The 19,971-nt window shown below is 39.3% G+C and overlaps 1 protein-coding gene across 5 annotated transcripts in view; it reads left to right on the forward strand.

The window, feature by feature from the left end:
* The window catches only part of DMD (dystrophin), a 3,436,004-nt gene that overhangs the window by 1,468,449 nt on the left and 1,947,584 nt on the right, over positions 1–19,971 (forward strand). For all 5 annotated transcript variants that reach the window (XM_077482558.1, XM_077482560.1, XM_077482557.1 and 2 more), the window contains 2 exons: positions 2,143–2,313; positions 18,320–18,502. In XM_077482558.1, coding sequence (XP_077338684.1) covers positions 2,143–2,313; positions 18,320–18,502 — 354 coding nt within the window. The remainder of the gene's footprint in view (positions 1–2,142; positions 2,314–18,319; positions 18,503–19,971) is intronic.

Genomic DNA, 19,971 nt, shown 5'->3' on the forward strand with positions numbered 1-19,971 from the left:
CTGTCTTTACACACACATGAACTTTAATGGCATCTCAGTCTTAGTAGGGTTCAATATTGAGTTGGCCCACCCTTTGCAGCTATTACAGCTTCAACTCTTTTGGGAAGGATATCCACAAGGTTTAGGAGTGTGTCTATGGGATGTTTGGCCATTCTTCCAAAAGTGCATTTGTGAGGTCAGCCACTGATGTGGACGAAAAGACCTGGCTTGCAGTCTCCACTAATTGATCCCAAAGATGTTCTATCAGGTTGAGGTCAGGATTTTGTGCAGTCAAGTTCCTCCACCCCAAACTCATCCATGTCTTTATGGACCTTGCTTTGTGCACTGGTGCACAGTGATTTTGGAACAGGAAGGGGCCATCCCTAAACTGTTCCCACAAAGTTGGGAGCATGAAATTGTCCAAAATATCTTGGTATGCTGACGCCTTAAGAGAAGGAACAGCCGACCTTTACCGAATGTAATTTTGCCTCATTGATCAGAGCGGAGCCCTTTTGTAGTGCACAAAGCAAGGTCCATAAAGACATGGATGAGTGAGTTTTGGTTGGAGGAACTTGACTGGCCTGCGCAGAGTCCTGACCTCAACCCAATAGAACACCGTTGGGATGAATTAGAGTGGAGACTGCAAGCCAGGTCTTCTCATCCAACATCAGTGCCTGACCTCACAAATGCGCTTCTGGAAGAATGGTTAAACATTCTCATAGACACCTAAACCTTGTGGAGAGCCTTCCCAGAAGAGTTGAAGCTGTTATTTATTACAAGCTTTCTTGACTTTATGTTCAAAAGGATGAATTCTAAAGAGGCAATATAGTCATAAGCAAACAATTTTTTTCACATAAAAATAAAGGCATTTTATTAGCTTCAGTGGTTGTTGTGTCAGTAATACGTTCTTTATCTCGGTTATAATAGTTTTATGTCTTCATGAAATGTACTGTAGCAGTACAGAAGATACATTTATCTGTTTGTCCTTGAAGAAGAAATATCAGCAAACTATTTCAAATGGTATTCTCAGAAGTTAAGACACATCTGGTTTGAACAAACAACATTCAGAGCACGTGTTTATGTGTGAGCCTCTCCTCTTTATATTCTCTGCATTTGTTGCTTGGTTTATATGAACACACTGTCAACTGCTGTTTGTCCTAAATAACAAAACCCTCAAGAAATCTGTTTTTGCCATTTCATACAACCCGTACTTGGTGTGAAATTTGTGCAGTTAATATAAGCGCGCATCTAAAAATTTACTGGTTAGTGCAATTGTAGTTTTCCTTGTCAAATATGTTTAAATTTTAACGATTAGTATACATAAGTACGTATAGTGGCAGTAAAAGAAAAGATCACATGTATGATAATAATACAGAGTTGTAGTTCCAACATAAACTGAAAGTAGTTTAACTAAAACTATTTTAGCATGGATCTAACTACTCAAACGATTACGTCATACTTGTATAAGAAGGGTTAAAAACAACTTAGACCAGGTTAATATAAGATGACCTCAGATAAAAAAAAAAAAAAGGTCGTAATTATTATTTAGAGTATAATTTTTAAGTACAAATAAAAAAGAATGTATTATAGAATCTAAAATCGTATACTACATATTAAAACTATGTACAATTGGTATAATGATAACCAAGGAATCCCCTACCATGTCTTCTGAGGCTGACAGGGAGTCCTCACTGTGCTCTGCCTTGTGTCCTATCAGCGCCATCTTGGCTGTAGAGCAGCCCGGTGTCCTGTGAGTTTGGGATTCAAATAACTCTGGGATGCTGTGGGTTCCAGGTGTGGAGTGCGTTCGGTGTTGTTGGGGGCCAGAATGAGGCTAGAAGGTTTTTGTTTTTTTAGCCATGGGTGTGCAGAGCTCTATTAGGCAGCGTCCATTCCCGTTGAGATCCAAGCCACACCCCGGCAAAGTTTATCTTGCTGGCCAGCTAAATCTAGACCTTTAAAAGAGGGATCAGTACGGATTGATTGAGCAAGGGGTTCATTAAATAGGGTAAATAAGAGTGGGGAAAGTGGACATCCCTGACGCATACCCCTACAGTTGTCATTGTCAAATACTTTTGATTTATATCCAGAATATTAAAAAATTGTTGTATTTTTCATCTGTCCTTGTTGCTTTCTAGCTTTCAGTTTATGTCTCAATTATAGGCCCATGCGAAAAAAGCAGCATTAAAAGGTGGCTTAGAAAAAACTGTTACTCTTCGGAAGGATCTATCTGAAATGCAAGAATGGATAGCACAAGCTGAAGATGAATATTCTGAGAGGGATTTTGAGTACAAAACACCAGAGGAACTTCAAAAGGCATTGGAAGAGCTAAAGGTACCTGGTTTACATTCCTCATTAGGTGTTTTATTGCTGAACAATTTACCTTGTTGGAATAATTATTCAGTGCTGTATAAAAATAGGCTTCCATTGATCACCTTTCATGAAAATGCCATCTGTGTGGCTCAATTGCTTGTTCGATGCTTTCTGAGGTTTTATTCTCCAGTCACAAGGCTATATATAAGGAATGTAATTTGTAACAGATTACTATAACCGTCATTTTTTAACCCCTTCATGCCTAAGCCTTTTTCTGACACTTGTTGTTTACAAGTTAAAAATCAGTATTTTTTGCTAGAAATTTACTTAGAGTCTCAAAACATTATATATATATATATATATATATTTTTTTAGCAGAGACCCTTGAGAATAAAATAGCGATTGTTGCAATATTTTATGCCACACTGTATTTGTGCAGCAGTCTTTCAAATGCAATTTTTGGGAAGAAATACACTTTCATGAATTAAAAAAAACAAAACAGTAAAGTTAGCTCAATTTTTTTGTATAATGTGAAAGATGATGTTACGCCGAATAAATAGATAAACATGTCATGCTTTAAAATTGCACACAATCATGGAATAGCCACAAACTACGGCGCTTAAAAATCTCTATAGGCAGCATTTAAAACATTTCTACAGGTTACCGGTTTAGAGTTATAGAGGAGGTCTTGCACTAGAATTAATGCTCTCGCTCTAAATATTGTGGTGATACCTCACATGTGTGATTTGAACACTGTTTAAATTTGTGGGCGCTCCTTACTTATGCGTTCGCTTCTGCAAGCGAGCTCAGATGGATGGGGCATTTAAAAAAAAAAAATCTTATTTATTTATTTTACACTGTACCTTTAAAATTTTTAATTTTTGATCACTTTTATTACTGAATGTAAACATCCCTTATGACAGCAATAGGCAGTGACATATACTTTTTATGGAGGGTTCTGGGGTCTGTAAGATCCCAAATCCCTCCTTTGCACTTAAAAGCATACAAAACACCAAGTTTGGCTGTTTTGAATACTGTAATTTTTTTTTAAATCGGGCGCCATTAAGTCTTAAGTAAGCTGGAAGTGATGTCATTTACTAGAGCCGAGACTCGATCAAAGCCAATTCCAGGCTTTGACAAGCCTGGGTGAGATGGCGGCGGGAGGGGGGAACATCTGACCCCACTGCTTGTAATAACAGCTGAACTGCTATTAGTCGCATCAGTTGTTATTACAAGAAAGCCAACTGTCAGCTCTAAATAATTGTATTGGGTTCTAATACATATCCTTATCCTGGTCTGTTAGCTTGTGAATTGAGCCCATCACTATGCTTCTTCTAAGACGTATACGTAAAGTATTGAAATCAGGGAGAAAATGTTTTTAAAAAGAGGTTAGCATTTGTATCTCTTCTCCGTGTACTGGGTTCACTTCACATAAAGGGACTCTATCATATTTGTCCTATGCTTGTAATTTTATAAACTTTGTGTCTTGTAATACTAAGGAAATATTGGATGTATTTATTTGAATATGTAAATGGGTGTTACTATATTTACACCTCATTACAGACATGCTGCCATGGCACATGGAAAGCATCTTACTTTAGGAGGCCTATGTTATATTTTGGAATCCTCTGCAAGTAGAACATTAAAGAGACTCTAAAAAGTAAAAGGAAAAAATAAATAAAAAACACTGCAAGGGTGTATAAAGTGCTGGCACAAATTGTATTGTCTCCTTGGTAGTACTTGATGCTGGTTGAAAAATGCACAGAGATCTTTAACTGGCACCAGTTTAGTGAATTGTAACCACTTGATCTCCAGAAGGTTTTACCCCCTTCATGACCAGGCCATTTTAAGCAATTCGGCACTGCTCTCTTTTAACTGACATTTGCATGGTCATGTACTCAAATTAAATTATTATTTTTTTCACACAAAGAGCGCTTTCTTTTGGTGGTGTTTGATCACCACTGGCTTTTTTTATTTTTTATTATTTCAATGAAAAAATTACCAACAATTTTGAAAAAAAAAAACATTATTTTCTACTTTCTGTTATAAAACACATCCAATAGCCAGGGAAAGATACCAATGGGGAAATAAAGCGAGTAAACACCTGGCTAGAATATTACAAAAGAAGAAATCTAGAAACTATATTGACAAAATACAAAATAAAGAAGGGGCAATGGCGCATAATACAAAAGAGATAGCAGAAATATTTAAAGAGTATTAAAAAGGGTTGTATTCAGTAGAACATAAGGGAGGTCAAATAGAAGATAGAAGGGTGAAAATAAACACATTTAAAAAAAAGGCAAGATTGCCAAGTATTACAGAAGAAGATAGAGAGTTATTAGGAAAGCCAATAACAGTAGAAGAAATAAACAAAGCTTTACAAGAAACAGCCCCAGGAAAGAGCCCGGGTCCAAATGGCTTTACAGCAATATATTACAAAAAATTTTGTGATATTTTAACTCAAAGGTTATGTAGGTATATGAATGGCCTGGGGACAGAGTATGAAATGAGCAGAGAGGCCCTGACCGCAACAATTACAGTAATTCCAAAAGAGGGAAAGGATGCATCATTGTGTTCTAGTTATAGGCCAATTTCACTGTTAAATGTGGATGTGAAGGTATACACAAAAGTTTTAGCAGGACGGCTGAAGGGCCTGATGAACACCTTTGTGCACCCCGACCAGGTGAGCTTTGTCCCGGGAAGGGAAGGGAGGGACAATGGGGTGAGGACATTGCTTCTGCTCCAGAGAATAAAAGAAAATGGGTCACCTGGTCTATTCCTGTTGATGGATGCTGAGAAAACTTTTGACAGGGTAGACTGGGGACTCATGACGCAGACCTTGGAAATTATGGGAATAGGGCCAAAGATGCTTCAATGGATTAAAATCTTATATAAAAGCCCACTAGCATACATAAAAATAAACGGAATATCTTCTTCTACTTTTGAGATGAAGAATGGGACGCGGCAAGGTTGTCCCTTGTGCCCTTTGCTATTTGTATTATCGCTGAAACCACTATTGGCCACAATTCGTAACAACCTGGATATAGGAGGAATTAAAGTAGGAGGGAAAGAACATAAAATGGCAGCATTCGCGGATGACGTACTGTTTTATATAGGAAACCCACGGATCACTATACCCAATCTATTAAAGACATTAAAACAATATGGGAAAATATCAAACCTCAAAATAAACCCAGGAAAATCAGAGATTCTAAACATAAACTTAAGTAAGTCAGACAAAAGATCACTGCAGGGTGAATTTAATTTGCCTTGGCGAAAAGAACTGAATTATCTGGGAATAAAATTAGCAAACTCCATGGAAAAAATGTATAAAATTAATTACATACCCCTATTGGATGAAATTAAAATAGAATGTAGAAATCTGAAGTGTAGACCATTATCATGGATAGGGCGAATAAACACATTGAAAATTACGTTGCTCTCTAAGATTAATTATACGTTTCAAATGATACCGATAGCCCTACCCCAAGTGTATCTCAGAAAACTGAAATCAATAGTGATGAATTTTGTGGGGCAAAATAAAAAGCCTAGAGTCTCTTTTCAGGTACTATACAACAAGAGAAAAAAAAAGGGGTGGACTCTCAGTCCCAGATATCCAAAGATACTATGAAGCTATAGTTTTGTCAAGGGTAGCGGAATGGGTTAGGGATAAAAAGGAAAAAAGATGGGTGAAGTTGAAAAATGCACTTAATAAAGTAAGATTGGGGAACATAGTATGGAACCCACCACAGTACAGAAACTTTGATGAGAATACAAAGGAATTGACATGGTACACTTTAAAAATATGGCATAAGATATATAAAAAACTAAATGGGGAATATAACTCACCGTTGATAGCATTAAAAGAAAATGATTATTTTGCACCGGGGAAAATAAAAATAGGAGGAAATTGGATAAAGATAGATACGGCACAATTAGGGGGCATAATAGATAAGGGGAATATAGTGACACTACAAGAGCTAAAATGTAATAGGGAACTATTGGTGATAGATGAATGGCGATATCTCCAATTGAGCCACTTCGTTAAAAATCTCCCACAACCAATAAGATCAAGTGGAGATTTGACCCAGTTGGAATGTGTGATGATAGCCAAAGATACAAAAGGCACAATATCAAAGTTATATCAACTAGTATTGAAGATGGACGAAATGGAGATCCCACCATTCATTATGAAGTGGGAAGGGGAATTGGGAGCACAGGGAGATAAGAATAATATTGAAAAAAAATATTTAAATGAACCCATAATTCATCAGTAGATGTGAAGACTGTGTACATGAATTATAAGTGTTTAAGCAGATGGTATGCTATCCCAGATAAAATGAGTAAAATTCAACCTGGTAAAACTCCTGAGTGCTGGAGAGGATGTAAGGAATTGGGGACAGCGGCTCACATATGGTGGAATTGTCCCAAAATGAAAAAGTGCTGGCAGGAGATCTTAAAGTTAATAACAGAAATGACTGGAGAAGACATGATAGAAGATCCTTGGACGATTCTATTATACGGAAATGAACAAGGAGTAGAACAGTATAGGAAGTCGCTGATACCACACCTGCTAAATGTGGCTAAGAGGCTTATACCGAAAAAGTGGGGTGAAATCGAAAGTCCACAAATATGGGAGTGGATAGATGAAGTCAAAGGAGTATATAAGATGGAATGTCTGAGATTCAAAATCAAAGAAAAGAGTATGGGGTTGAAGGAAAAATGGGAGTCATGGAGAGAGTTCAAAAAAACATTGAGTTATGCGGAAGGTCTGAGTAGATAGGATAACGTTAGTAAGGAAGAGTGGAGATCTTTTTTATGGTGGATGGGAAGGGAGGAAAGAGGGAAGGGGGGAGGATGGGATTAGAAAAGGTAATGCAATATTTGAGGAAAAAGTTTGTTATAAGGTACATTTTTAAAAGGATTTGTTAAATAAATCGTATAAGTATGTAAAAATTATGATAAATGCCACAATGATGTGAAAAAGAGAAAGGACTAAAATGAATGGATAAGCTGATCCAAGTTTCCCAAAAATTTCGCTGAGGTGGCATAAAAAAAAAACACATCCAATAAAAAAATCAAATGCCAGGACTGCACAAATACACCCCAAATGACCCATTTGGAAAGTAGACAGCCCTACCCATTAACCTGGGGAAAAAGTGTACATGAAAAAATACAACACAGGTTTTTAAAGTACTTTATTAGACAGCTCTGGGGGTCTTCTTCCGTCTTCATGGGGTCTTCTCGCCAGGCTCCTCTGCTATCTTCTGCTCTTTTGCTAGCTCTTTTACTAGCAGAGGAGCCCGGCTTTCTCATTTGTCCTGCTCTTCGGTTCTTTTTGCCGGACCTCCGCTTTCTTCTTCCAGCTCTTTAACTAGCGTTGGCCCAGTCTTGTCGCTTTCACTGTCACCGCCTTCTTCTTTTTCCTTCCAATGTTGACACAATGCTCTCTTCAGCCTTAATGGCAGGGACGCATTGTGCGGCGACTTATATAGGGATAAGGGGCGGGGTCACCATGTAACATGGCGACCCCATCCCTTATGATGTCACAGTCCAGGAGGATGCTGGGACTGTGACATAATAAGTGGCGGGTTCACCATGTGACATAACCCGGTGACCCTGCCCCTTATCCCTATATAAGCCGCAGCACAACGCACCCCTGCCATTAAGGCTGGAGAGAGCGTTGTGTCAACATCGAAAGGAAGAAGAAGAAGAAGAAGGTGGTGACAGTGACAAGACCGGGCCCACTCTAGTTAACCACTTTCAGACCTGACCATTTTGCTGGCTTAAGACCAGACCACTTTTTGCAATTTAGCGCTGCGTCGCTTTAACTGATAATTGCTCGGTCGTGCGATGTGGCTCCCAAACAAAATGTATGTCCTTTTTTCCCACAAATAGAGTTTTCTTTTGGTGATATTTGATCACCCCTGTGGTTTTTATTTTTGCGCTATAAACAAAAAAAGAGCATTATTTTTTACTTTTTGCTATAATAAATATCCCCCAAAAATATATAAAAAACATTATTTTTTCTCAGTTTAGGCCAATACATATTCTTCTACATATTTTTGGTAAAAAATTTAGCAATAAGCGATTATTGATTGGTTTGCGCAAAATTTATAGCGTTTACAAAATAGGGGATAGTTCTATGGCATTTTTATTAATATTTTTTTTTTTTACTAGTAATGGCGGAGATCAGCAATTTTTATTGTGACTGCGACATTATGGCGGACACATTGGACATTTTTGACACATTTTTGGGATCATTGTCATTTATACAGCAATCAGTGCTATACAAATGCACTGATTCTTGTGTAAATTACACTGGCAGTGAAGGGGTTAACCAGGGGTGGCAGTGTAGGGGTTAAGCGTGTCCTAGGGGCATGTTACTAACTGGGGGGCTGGGCTGTTTGTTGGAGACCATTGATTTCTGCTCCAATCACAGGGAGCAGAGATCAGTGTCACTTGTTGCTAGGTAGAACGGGGAGATGCTGTTTACTTCCGCATCTCCCCGTTCAGCCCCATCCCCGTGAGACAATCACGGGTATCCCCACAGCGATCCAGTCTGTGGGATCTGTGACCGGACTCACGGGGGTCCCGACCGGCAGGGTAGCAATTTCAAATGGACGTACCTGTACGCCAATTCACCTGCCCGTGCCATTCTGCCAACGTACATAATCGTGCGCCGGCCGGGAAAGGGTTAAAGAGCTGGAAGAAGAAAGCGGTGGCTCAGCAAGAAGAACCAAAGAGAGGGACAAGACCCCCGAAGTTGGAAGAAGACCCTCGAAGTCGGAAGAAGACCCCTGGATGGCGGCAGCTACGAAGGAGAAAGCCGGGCTCCTCCGCTAGCAAAAGAGCAGAAGATAGCAGAGGAGCCTGGTGAGAAGACCCCATGAAGATGGAAGAAGACCCCCAGAGCTGTCTAATAAAGTACTTTAAAAACCTGTGTTGTTTTTTTTATGTACACTTTTTTCCCCAGGTGAATGGGTAGGGGTACCGCGTACACCATACTCATTCACATAGGGTAGGGGGCAGCTTATTAAAGGGGGCTCCCAGATTCTGATAAGCCCCCAACGGCCAGGGTTGTCGGGAAGAGGCCCTTGTCCTCATCAACATGGGGACAGGGTGCTTTGGGGTGCCATGTTGAGGGCACGTGGCCTGGTATGGCTCGGGGGGGTGCTTGCTCATCCCCACCCCCTTTCCTGACTGGCCGGTCTGCGTGTTCAGATAAGGGTCTACTATGGACTTTGGGGGGACCCCACGCTGTTTTTTTCAGCATAGGGGTTCCCCTTTAAATCCATACCAGGTTACGGGCTAGCGAGGTGTCAATCTCGCAGATGGAGGCGGCGACATTGACTTCCTTCGCTAGTTCCGTCTACCTGGAGCCACGTTTAAAATGAACAGACTTTACTCCATGTGTGGGCAAGTCCATTCATTTCAAAAGTCTGGTGGACTAGCACATAGACGGGCGGATTGTCCGCTGGCCTGTTGAGTCCGGCGGACAATTTTGAGTCAAGACTTCTTTCAAAGTCTTCCGGACTTTTGGGAAGAAAAAGTCCGCCAGAGCGAATTGTCTACCGGACTCTGGTCCAAGTCCGACGGATAGTCCGATCATGTGTATGCGGCATAACTGGTGAAAGTATATAAAAAAGGAAAACTAAACAAATGTAAAATAATTTTTTCATTAATAAATATCATTTAAACCAGTGGACATTAACCCTGTCCTCAGGGCCCACTAACAGGCCAGGTTTGCAAGATAATGGAAATACATCACAGGTGATATAATTTACTACTCAGTGATTGCAGTATTCTAGTCTGCATCTAAAACCTGGCCTGTTAGTGGACCCTGAGGACAGGGTTGATGACTGATCACTGATTTAAACTATAGAATACTATATGGTACTAAAAGATAGTAGAGCTTTCCTAGTTCATATATCTTGCCCATGTTGAAAGCATACATTCATAAATGTACTGTATATGGTAATTATTTTAAATAAAATCAACAAGCTTTACTGACTATCAAAAAAAACAAACAAACAAAAATAATAATATTTAAACCACCCAAGGGTAAGAATGATCTGAATCACATACTGTATATAAAACACAAAGTATTCTGTTCTCAAATGCAATAAAGCTGGAAATAAAAGGGAAGCAAATACTAAGCCCTTGTACACACGGTCGGACATTCCAACAACAAAATCCATCAAATTTTGTCTGACGGATTTTGTCCGAAACTTGTGTTGCATACATACGTTTGGACAAAGTTATTGGAAAATCTGATCGTACATAACGTGATGACGTTATTTCATTACGACGGGACTACGTTCAGGCTAGTAGCCAATAGCTTTGGTCTAGGAATTTGATCTGAGCATGCGTGGCACTTTGTCCGATTGGAATTCTCTACACACAATCGGACAAAGTCAGATCGGATCATGTTGTCGGAAAGTTTTATAGCCCAGCTCTAAAACTTTGTCCGTCGGATATTCCGACGGAAACAGTCTGATGGAGCCCACACACATTCGGATTATCCGACAACGCGGTCTGATCGGACATTTTCCGTCAGAATGTCCGACCGTATGTACAAGGGCTAAGAGTGCCCATTGCAGGGCTAGCAAGGTCCTCGAAGAAGAGAAGCAGGGAGTGGAAACCAGTACTTACTGAGAGGCTGCTGCATAGCAAGCAATCAGAATGGAGAATCCATAAGTGGATGGCAGGCCATTAATGTGGCAGCTAAAATAGCTTGCGTGCATTCCAAGGACCCGTCTGCTTCTGGGTAGTATACACTTCAAGGTGAATTGCACAAATGCAGATTCAGTGTACGACTGTGGTCAGGATTAGATATAGCATGTCGCTTGTCTGTATATGGTGACATAGTAACAAAGAGATGAATGTGTTAATATTGGTACTGTGAACTGAAAGGACTAGATTAAACAGGTTTCTGAATAGCAAGCACGTCAACAAACAAACACTAAGCATACATTCAAATAGTATGAGGGTATATATATATATATATATATATATATATATATATATATATATATATATATATATATATATATACCCTCATACTATTTGAATGTATGCTTAGTGTTTGTTTGTTGACGTGCTTGCTATTCAGAAACCTGTTTAATCTAGTCCTTTCAGTTCACAGTACCAATATTAACCCATTCATCTCTTTGTTACTATGTCACCATATACAGACAAGCGACATGCTATATCTAATATATATATATATATATATATATATATATATATATATATATATATATATATATATATATATATATATATATATATATATACAGTGGTGTGAAAAAGTGTTTGCCCCCTTCCTCATTTCCTGTTCCTTTGCATGTTTGTCACACTTAAGTGTTTTGGAACATCAAACCAATTTAAACAATAGTCAAGGGCAACACAAGTAAACACAAAATGCAATTTGTAAATGAAGGTGTTTATTATTAAAGGTGAAAAAAAATCCAAACCATCATGGCCCTGTGTGAAAAAGTGATTACACCACAACATCTCAATAGGATTCAGGTCAGGACTTTGGCTAGGCCACTCCAAAGTCTTCATTTTGTTTTTCTTCAGCCATTCGGTGGTGGACTTGCTGGTGTGTTTAGGATCATTGTCCTGCTGCAGAACCCAAGTTCGTTTCAGCTTGAGTACACGAACAGATGGCCGGACATTCTCCTTCAGGATCTCTTGGTAGACAGCAGAATTCATAATTCCTTTTATCACGACAAGTCTTCCAGGTCCTGAAGCAGCAAAACAGCCCCAGACCATAACACTACCACCACCATATTTTACTGTTGGTATAATGTTCTTTTTATGAAATGCAGTGTTCCTTCTACGCCAGATATACTTGGAAACACACCTTCCAAAGAGTTCCACTTTTGTCTCATCGGTCCACAGAATGTTGTCCCAAAAGTCTTGGGGATCATCAAGATGTGTTGTGGAGAAATTGAGATGAGCTTTGATGTTCTTTTTGCTCAGCAGTGGTTTTCTCCTTGGAACTCTGCCATGCAGGCCATTTTTGCCCAGTCTTTTCCTGATGGTGGAGGCATGAACGCTGACCTTAACTGAGGCAAGTGAGGCCTGCAGTTCCTTGGACGTTGTTGTGGGGTCTTTTGTGACCTCTTGGATGAGTCGTCGCTGCGCTCTTGGGGTAATTTTGGGCGGCCGGCCACTCCTGGGAAGGTTCACCACTGTTCCATGTCTTCGCCATTTGTGGATAATGGCTCTCACTGTGGTTCGCTGGATTCCCAAAGCTTTGGAAATGGCTTTATAACCCTTTCCAGACTGATAGATCTCAATTACTTTCTTTCTCAATTGTTCCTGAATTTCTTTGAGTCTCGGCATGATGTGTAGCTTTTAAGGATCTTCTGGTGTTTGTTTACTGTGTCAAGCAGCTCCTGTTTAAGTGATGGCTTGATTGTGAACAGGTGTGGCAATAATCAGGCCTGGGTGTGGCTAGAGAAATTGAACTCAGGTGTGGACAACCACAGTTATAGTATGTTTGAACAAGGGGGGCAATCACTTTTTCACACAGGGCCATGATGGTTTGGATTTTTTTTTCACCTTTAATAATAAACACCTTCATTTACAAATTGCATTTTGTGTTTACTTGTGTTGTCCTTGACTATTGTTTAAATTGGTTTGATGTTCCGAAACACTTAAGTGTGACAAACATGCAAAGGAACAGGAAATGAGGAAGGGGGCAAACACTTTTTCACACCACTGTAAATAACATCAATCAGCATGTTTCCACTGAACATAAGGTGTACAAATGTGCATATAGTTGTAGGATGGTTCAGCTTAAATCTCATATATCTTCATGTACTCTAATAGTAATAATATAAAAGTGAACCAGCATGTCTAAAACATTGGTTAAGCTGTCTGGAGAGTGGGTCAATGAACCCAGCCACCCAAGGCCAAGTGTATGAATCACAAAGAACCTTAAAGATGCCACCACTTCCCAAGTGTCATCTGTAAAGATAAGTGTAGTAGTATAGTTGGTTTAACACTGGCCCAAAGATTACTGATCTCACCCAATAAAAACAGTCCCCTCAAATGGACTTGAACCAACTACTTATCCCAGTTGTGTTGCCACAGCCACTCACATCTGTTATGTAGGAGTATACTGATCAAACAATTATAATCATACCATATTCCAAGTTGAAAGTCATGCCATGGTTTTATCCCTAATGTTACAGGAATGAGCTCATACCAGTATTTAGCGAATAGTGTTAATAATTTGTAAGGAGCAAAATTAACTCCAACTGTGTAATACCTATATATAAGATAAAGGAGCTTAAAGCTTGCACTGAAATAAATAACAACTAAATTCAACTCCATTCTTAAATTTCAGAAAATTGATAAAAACGGTAGAAGTTCAATAAGCAACAGAGTAAAGCAAGGCCATTTGGATTCCGTGGCTGAAGACCACAGATTTAACATGATTTTTTTTTGGTGGAAATTGCTTCAGATGTGCTCTTGTTTTCCTTGCATCAATGTCTAAATGCTCATACAGTCTGTAGTAGACATACCAGGGTCTACTTTTGCTCACAGCAGTAATTTAGCAGGGATGGTGGTATAAAAATAGTCATACTTTCTTGCGTACAAGTCTTTAAAGGAAATATTATCATGAAAATGTGGCACAGCAAGCACGTATATAAAATATAAAACCATGTAAAAAGTATTTTAGAAACATAGACAAGATACATGGAAAATCCTTCATTTACCTCTAATTATTGCTTTTAGCTCTTGGCAGGTTCAGCTATTTTGTAAGAAAAGTCGAACTAGTGAGTAGCCAACTTGGTGATTTTAAATGTATCTATTGTGTAATACAACACAAAGAGCAGAATTATTTCTTTATCATTACTTTTTTCTTCCTTAGACCTTCCATCTCACTCAGGTCAGTAACTGTGAACTCTAGCTGAAGGCAACAGATTAGCTATTGTATGCTTCAATGACTGTTTGCCTTTTCATGAAGAGTGTAATTATCAGAAGATAGCTAATTCTATTAGTAATAATAAGTACTTGAAGGGAGAAACATCTTTTTGGGAATTTAGATTGTTCTTTAGAGATCTAAACAAATAAATCCTGAGTAAATTTAATGATTACCAGGATGCAGTACTAATTGGATTTGCACAGATTTAACTACACAGCTAGAAGACTGAAGTGCCAGAACCCACTATGTTATATTTTTAGAAGGTGTTGGAAACTGGCAGTCTATGCTGAAGAGCATGGATCTCTCCAGAATACATAAGAAGTATTGTGGCTTTTAAAAAGCAAATACAGATTAATTGTTCACGTGATTATAAATATTGGCAGTGCAGTGTTTAAACCTTATTACTTTTTAGTTTAAAAGTAGAACTAAAGGCAAACCTTTTTTTCATTGTGGATGGAGTAAAGAAGGGTTATAACCTATGTCTACCATTGGGGAGATTAGCCTTAACTTCCTGTCCCAAAGCCAAAACAGGAAGCCATAGGAAATCTCCCCAAGTGCTTTTTTCTAGGGCCACTAGAACGTAAGTCTCCATTGGAAGTTATCCCCCCCATCCCCAATCCTGGTCTGGCGACAGCCTAAAGTTTGGGATCTTCTTTCACTTTCAGTCTCAGTCATGGTAATGGATAAATAGGACAAATGGAAAGGTCCTCCCTAATGGAGACAAAGACAGTTACAAAAACCTGACAGGTATTTTAATCCCCTTTTCAACCTATCCAAAGCAAAATAAATTTCTTTAGTTATACTTTGATAATGAAGAAAACTATTTTCTTTCTGATGGAGCAAACCTATTTACCAAGTGGTAATATTGGTAATATTGGTTTATATGCCATTTTTAAACATTTTCTTTTTCGTTGGATAGGGTGGGGAAGTATTAAAACCCTGTTGGGTTTTTATTGCTAACCAGGGAGCCATTAGGGAGAGTTCTTCTCACTGGCTGTCACAGTGAAAATGGTTTCACGAGACAGGAAGTGAAGGTCAATCTTCAACTGGTACACAAACAAAGTTAATCCAAGAAATAGTCAGCACCCCCTAAATGAACCCCCTAAATGAAAGTCCAAAAATGTATCAAGGTTCAGTTGCATAAAGTGCAATAAAACAAAGTGCAAAAAGTAAGCAAATCCACTGATGTTAGAAACAGGGACATAAATCAGTTAGTGTGTGAACTGAGGTCAGAATGTCCACACTGGACACTCCTTTTTTGGGTCCACTCAGGTGAACGGGTCCTACAGCAAAAGCCAGCTGGAGACTAGCAACTTCACATATCAATGTACATATTTGCCAGCACACTAAAACATCCAAAAGCTTTTTTTTCCAAATTGTTCACATCACGCCTCAAGAGCATGTGATGAAGGGGTCCTGCATAGCTCCAAAACATTGCAGTCTCTTGCTGTGATGTGACCACTCTGAATAAAAGATTTTGGAATTTATTTGAAGATCCATAGTATGCTGTCATACTAATTGGCACATTCCCAAGGAGTTTTGTACTGGGGTAGGACATAACCTGTTGGAGAACTGGGAGACTAGATCCTCATTAGGTCTGCTATACTATTGTTTGGTAGCATGTGGCAGTGAGTTGGTCCATAGCTGCTAATAAGTGCAATAGTGGCTTTTGGATTTGTCCACTGTCATGCATGTCAATCAAAAATAAAGCAGACCTGAGGGGTAACTAGGCCAACCATAGACAAAGCAATTTTTTTTTTCCTGCAAGCACGGGTTGCAGGAAAGAAATTAGCTTGATTTCCCCATCAACACAGACAGTGTTGACAGGGGAATCCCTCTCACAGAGTCTTTGCATTCCAGCCGTTGATGAGGGAAACCATAACTGCCTGGAGAACACAGTGATTATTGCTAGCGGCTATAGTAACATGTAAAATCTAGCTGGCCGGTTGTACACAAGTTGATCGATTGATCAACTTGGGTACATTCAGCCTGCCCATACATGGTTTGAACCGCCTATGGCCAGCTTTAGTCTCTCAGTTATTCATCAAGCTCCACCCACCCAGTGACAGGTCATTTCCAAAACATAGGCATTGCCATATTTGGGTAATGAGATCACCTTAGTTTACATTTAGCTTTCAGTTGGAAATATATTGTCTGACATGGGGTGGGGATACAGCTCTGTGTGGGAAACTCATATATGCCAGCTTCCACACACAGGCATGGGCCACTATGAGTAATGGTGTACCTCCATATGCCAGTCCAGAGTTAGTCTTAATAACCTCCAGTGACGGATTCTTAAATATGAGCCAGCAAGAATCCCTGAATGTGCTGCATGTGTTGGTATAATTTACTGAAACTTGCAAAAATACTTGCCTCAATTAGGTACAGGTCATTCTTAAGGAAGCTACTACCAACAATATGATGTTAGGGCTATTTCCCCAGAATATAAAACCTGTGTTTACCTTAATGGTCATCAGCAGGGTTCATGGCTCCTAAGCCTAAGTAGGGGTTACTAAAGTTTAGGACAAGCCCTTATTTTTTGTTTATTTGTTTGTTTTGGATAGAGTTGGAAATAATAAAATCCTTTTTTGTATTTTTACTGCTATGTTATAGAGTTCCCTTTGCTTTCAGTCCCAGTGACAAAAATTTCAGTGGAAAGAAAGTAAGGTTAAATCTCCAGCATCAACACAGCAGAAATAAATATATATTTTTTTGTAAAGTAGGGGATGACTAGAGTCCATGTCAATTTTTTTTATTGATGCCTAGGTCACTGTTCTTGATTTTACTACAATAAAATGAAATTTGGTTACTTCACTTTGTACATAGTCTTAGCACATTTCACCTTAAATAAAAAATAAATAAAAGACAGCTAAGGAAGAAGCGCCTCTGGGTGTAAAGATAACATACACTTTAATTATAAAAATGTATTTAGTACAGGCAACTTACATTTTAGAATTGATGTATGAGCATTCAGTCACTTTAAAAGCTGAACATGGATGTGGTCATCTGATAGTTCATCAAGCTGAGGCGCTGTAGCTGCTAGCGGCCAGGAAGTGGCACAGACGCCGGCCGCGGCACGCAGTTCAAAGCAGAATAAAGTCTGGAGCGCAGGTGGAGAGAGATGACGTCATGAGGTGGGCGCGACTGGTTTCGTGAGCATACAGGCTGAGATCGTTTGACAGCCTCGTTCCTTCATCAAGCAAACCTTTGCTGGATGAAGGAGCATCTCTCTCCGCTTGCACTCCAGACTTCATTCTGCTTTGAACTGCGCTCCACGGCCAGCATCTGTGCCACTTCCTGGCTGCTAGCAGCTACACCTGAGCTTGACGGACTATCAGATGACTACATCCATGCTCAGTTTTTAAAGTGACTGAATGCTCATACATCACATCCAAAATGTGAGCTGCCTGTTCTAAATACATTTTTATAATTAAAGTGTATGTTATCAATACACCCAGAGGCGCCTCTTCCTTTGCTTTTTTTCACAGACTTTGGAACATGGTTTCTGTCCTTCACTGATGGCAGCCCTGGATATGGAGCTCCTGGTTTTAAATGCTTTCCTTTGTTCTACTGGACGGCAGCTTTTATATTTATAATCATACGGATCTTAACATAATATGGACTCTCATTCATATAATTGGATTTTTGGTTTCAATTGGTGAGAGACTGGTGGACATTGGGAAAAATCTTTGACCCCGTTTTTGCGCATTTACTTGTGTATTGCACCTTAAATAAAATAAGATGATTAATCCTTTTGGTGCATTCTGTTGTATAATAGGTGGTTTCTGGATTTTTATAATAGAGAAATTATCATCTCACATATTGTCAGTTTAAATATTCATTAGCACATCATCAGTAAATTAACATTTAATACATATAAAAATGGTGATCTAAATAGTGCAGCTGCAATACCAAATGCCCTGAGTTTCTAGCAGCAAAGCACTGTTTCAATGGGAGGAACTTTGCAATATATATCTGATTATGTTGTCAGTTCAATAGGCTTCTTTTTCTGTCTAAGAAATAATAGTGTTTTCTGCAACACTTCTAAAAATATCTGTTTGTTTCTATCTGTTGTTTCAGAGGGCAAGAGAAGAAGCTGCTCAGAAGAAGGATAAAGTTAAGCTTCTAACAGATTCTGTGAGCAATTTTATTGCAACAGCGCCACCTAATGCCCACGAACCTTTAAAGAAAGAGTTGAGTGCTCTAGTTAACAATTACGAAGGGCTTTGCAGCAGACTGAATGGAAAGTGTGAAACTTTAGAGGTGAGCTACTTAGCTACTTAGCACTACTATGCAGCTTTTATTAGCACCTTCAAATCTCCTTACAGGTTAGTTAAAAATAATTCTGGTACACATACTCAAACACACTGATTTTCCGATTGTGTGACCAAGGGAATGTAGTGAATAGAGCTTTTTTGTTGAAAAAAATTTAAAAGGTAATAGTTACCTGTAGTGGAAACCATAACAGTTATTCAAGACACTCATTGCGATAACATCAGTTTCTACATGCTGGAGACAAATGGAAGAGACTCTGTTGCCAGACTATTCAATTCAACAACAATCTTCCCATGCTTTCAATGTTTATTATGCCTGTTATTTTCCTATAAAATCCTTCCTTGTATAGACATCCAAAAGCCTTGATACTGCTGCTGGGTACCACCTTCTTAGATTCAATGTCAGCATCCGCAGGATATTCAGACCTGTCATTTAATTGACATTTCATAGTATTCCCTTTTTACACCTCCACCAGCAGCTACATAAAAGATAATGAAGGAGGTGAAGGGAGGGTTGAGGAGTTGGGCCAGTGCAGAGGGTAATTAGAGAAGCCCAGAAGAGGGGAGCACTATGGCATGCAAGGAGTCTGAGGGTTGTGCTAGGGGATTGACTAGTCAATTTTAATAGCAAGTTTAAAAGCACTTTGCAAATCAATAAAGAATATTTTCCAGAAAGGAAAGACCCTGCATGTTAGCATTTGAAATATGATACTTGATTTTCATGAATGGGTTACCTCACATATTGTAATCACAGCGATTTTCTTACCATATATTATGCCTGAAGGTTAGGTCATTCCAAGCAAGGTAAGCTACAAAACATCCAGGTCGTGCCAGAACTTGCCAGTTTCTTCACACACACACACACACACCTCACGCACACATTTCCAATAGCACATCACCATGATCAGTGGCTGTTTTAGACTCATTATTATGTTTGTGAGGTGGAAGGAGGCCAGTAAGCTCCCTTACTGACTGGAATTTGGAACCTTTTTTGTATTTAAATGGACTGGCTTTAGCTGTACTAGGATCTGTAGGTACACTATATTGTCAAAAAGATTGGGGCACCGCCCTTTACATGCACATTAACTTTAATGGCATCCCAGTCTTAGTATGTAGGGTTCAATATAGATTTGACCCACCCTTTGCAGCTATAACAGCTTCAAATCTTCTGGGAAGGCTGCCTACAAGGTTTGGGAGTGTATCTATGGGAATGTTTGACCATTCTTCGAGAAGCACATTTGTAAGGTCAGGCAATGATGTAGAATGAGAAGGCCTGGCTGGCAGTCTCCACTCTAATCCATCCCAAAGGTGTTCTATTGGATTAAAGTCAGGATTCTGTGCAGGCCAGTCCAGTTCCTCCCCCCCCCCCTCAAACACGCTCATTCATGTCTATGGACCTTGCCTTATGGACCTTGATTTAGTGCCCAGTCATTTAGGAACAGGAAGGGGCAATCCCCA

This window comes from Lithobates pipiens, unplaced genomic scaffold (assembly GCF_037356315.1).
Source record: "Lithobates pipiens isolate NorthernLeopardFrog02 unplaced genomic scaffold, aLitPip1_a1.2 Scaffold_16, whole genome shotgun sequence".
Classification (NCBI taxonomy): Eukaryota; Metazoa; Chordata; class Amphibia; order Anura; family Ranidae; genus Lithobates; species Lithobates pipiens.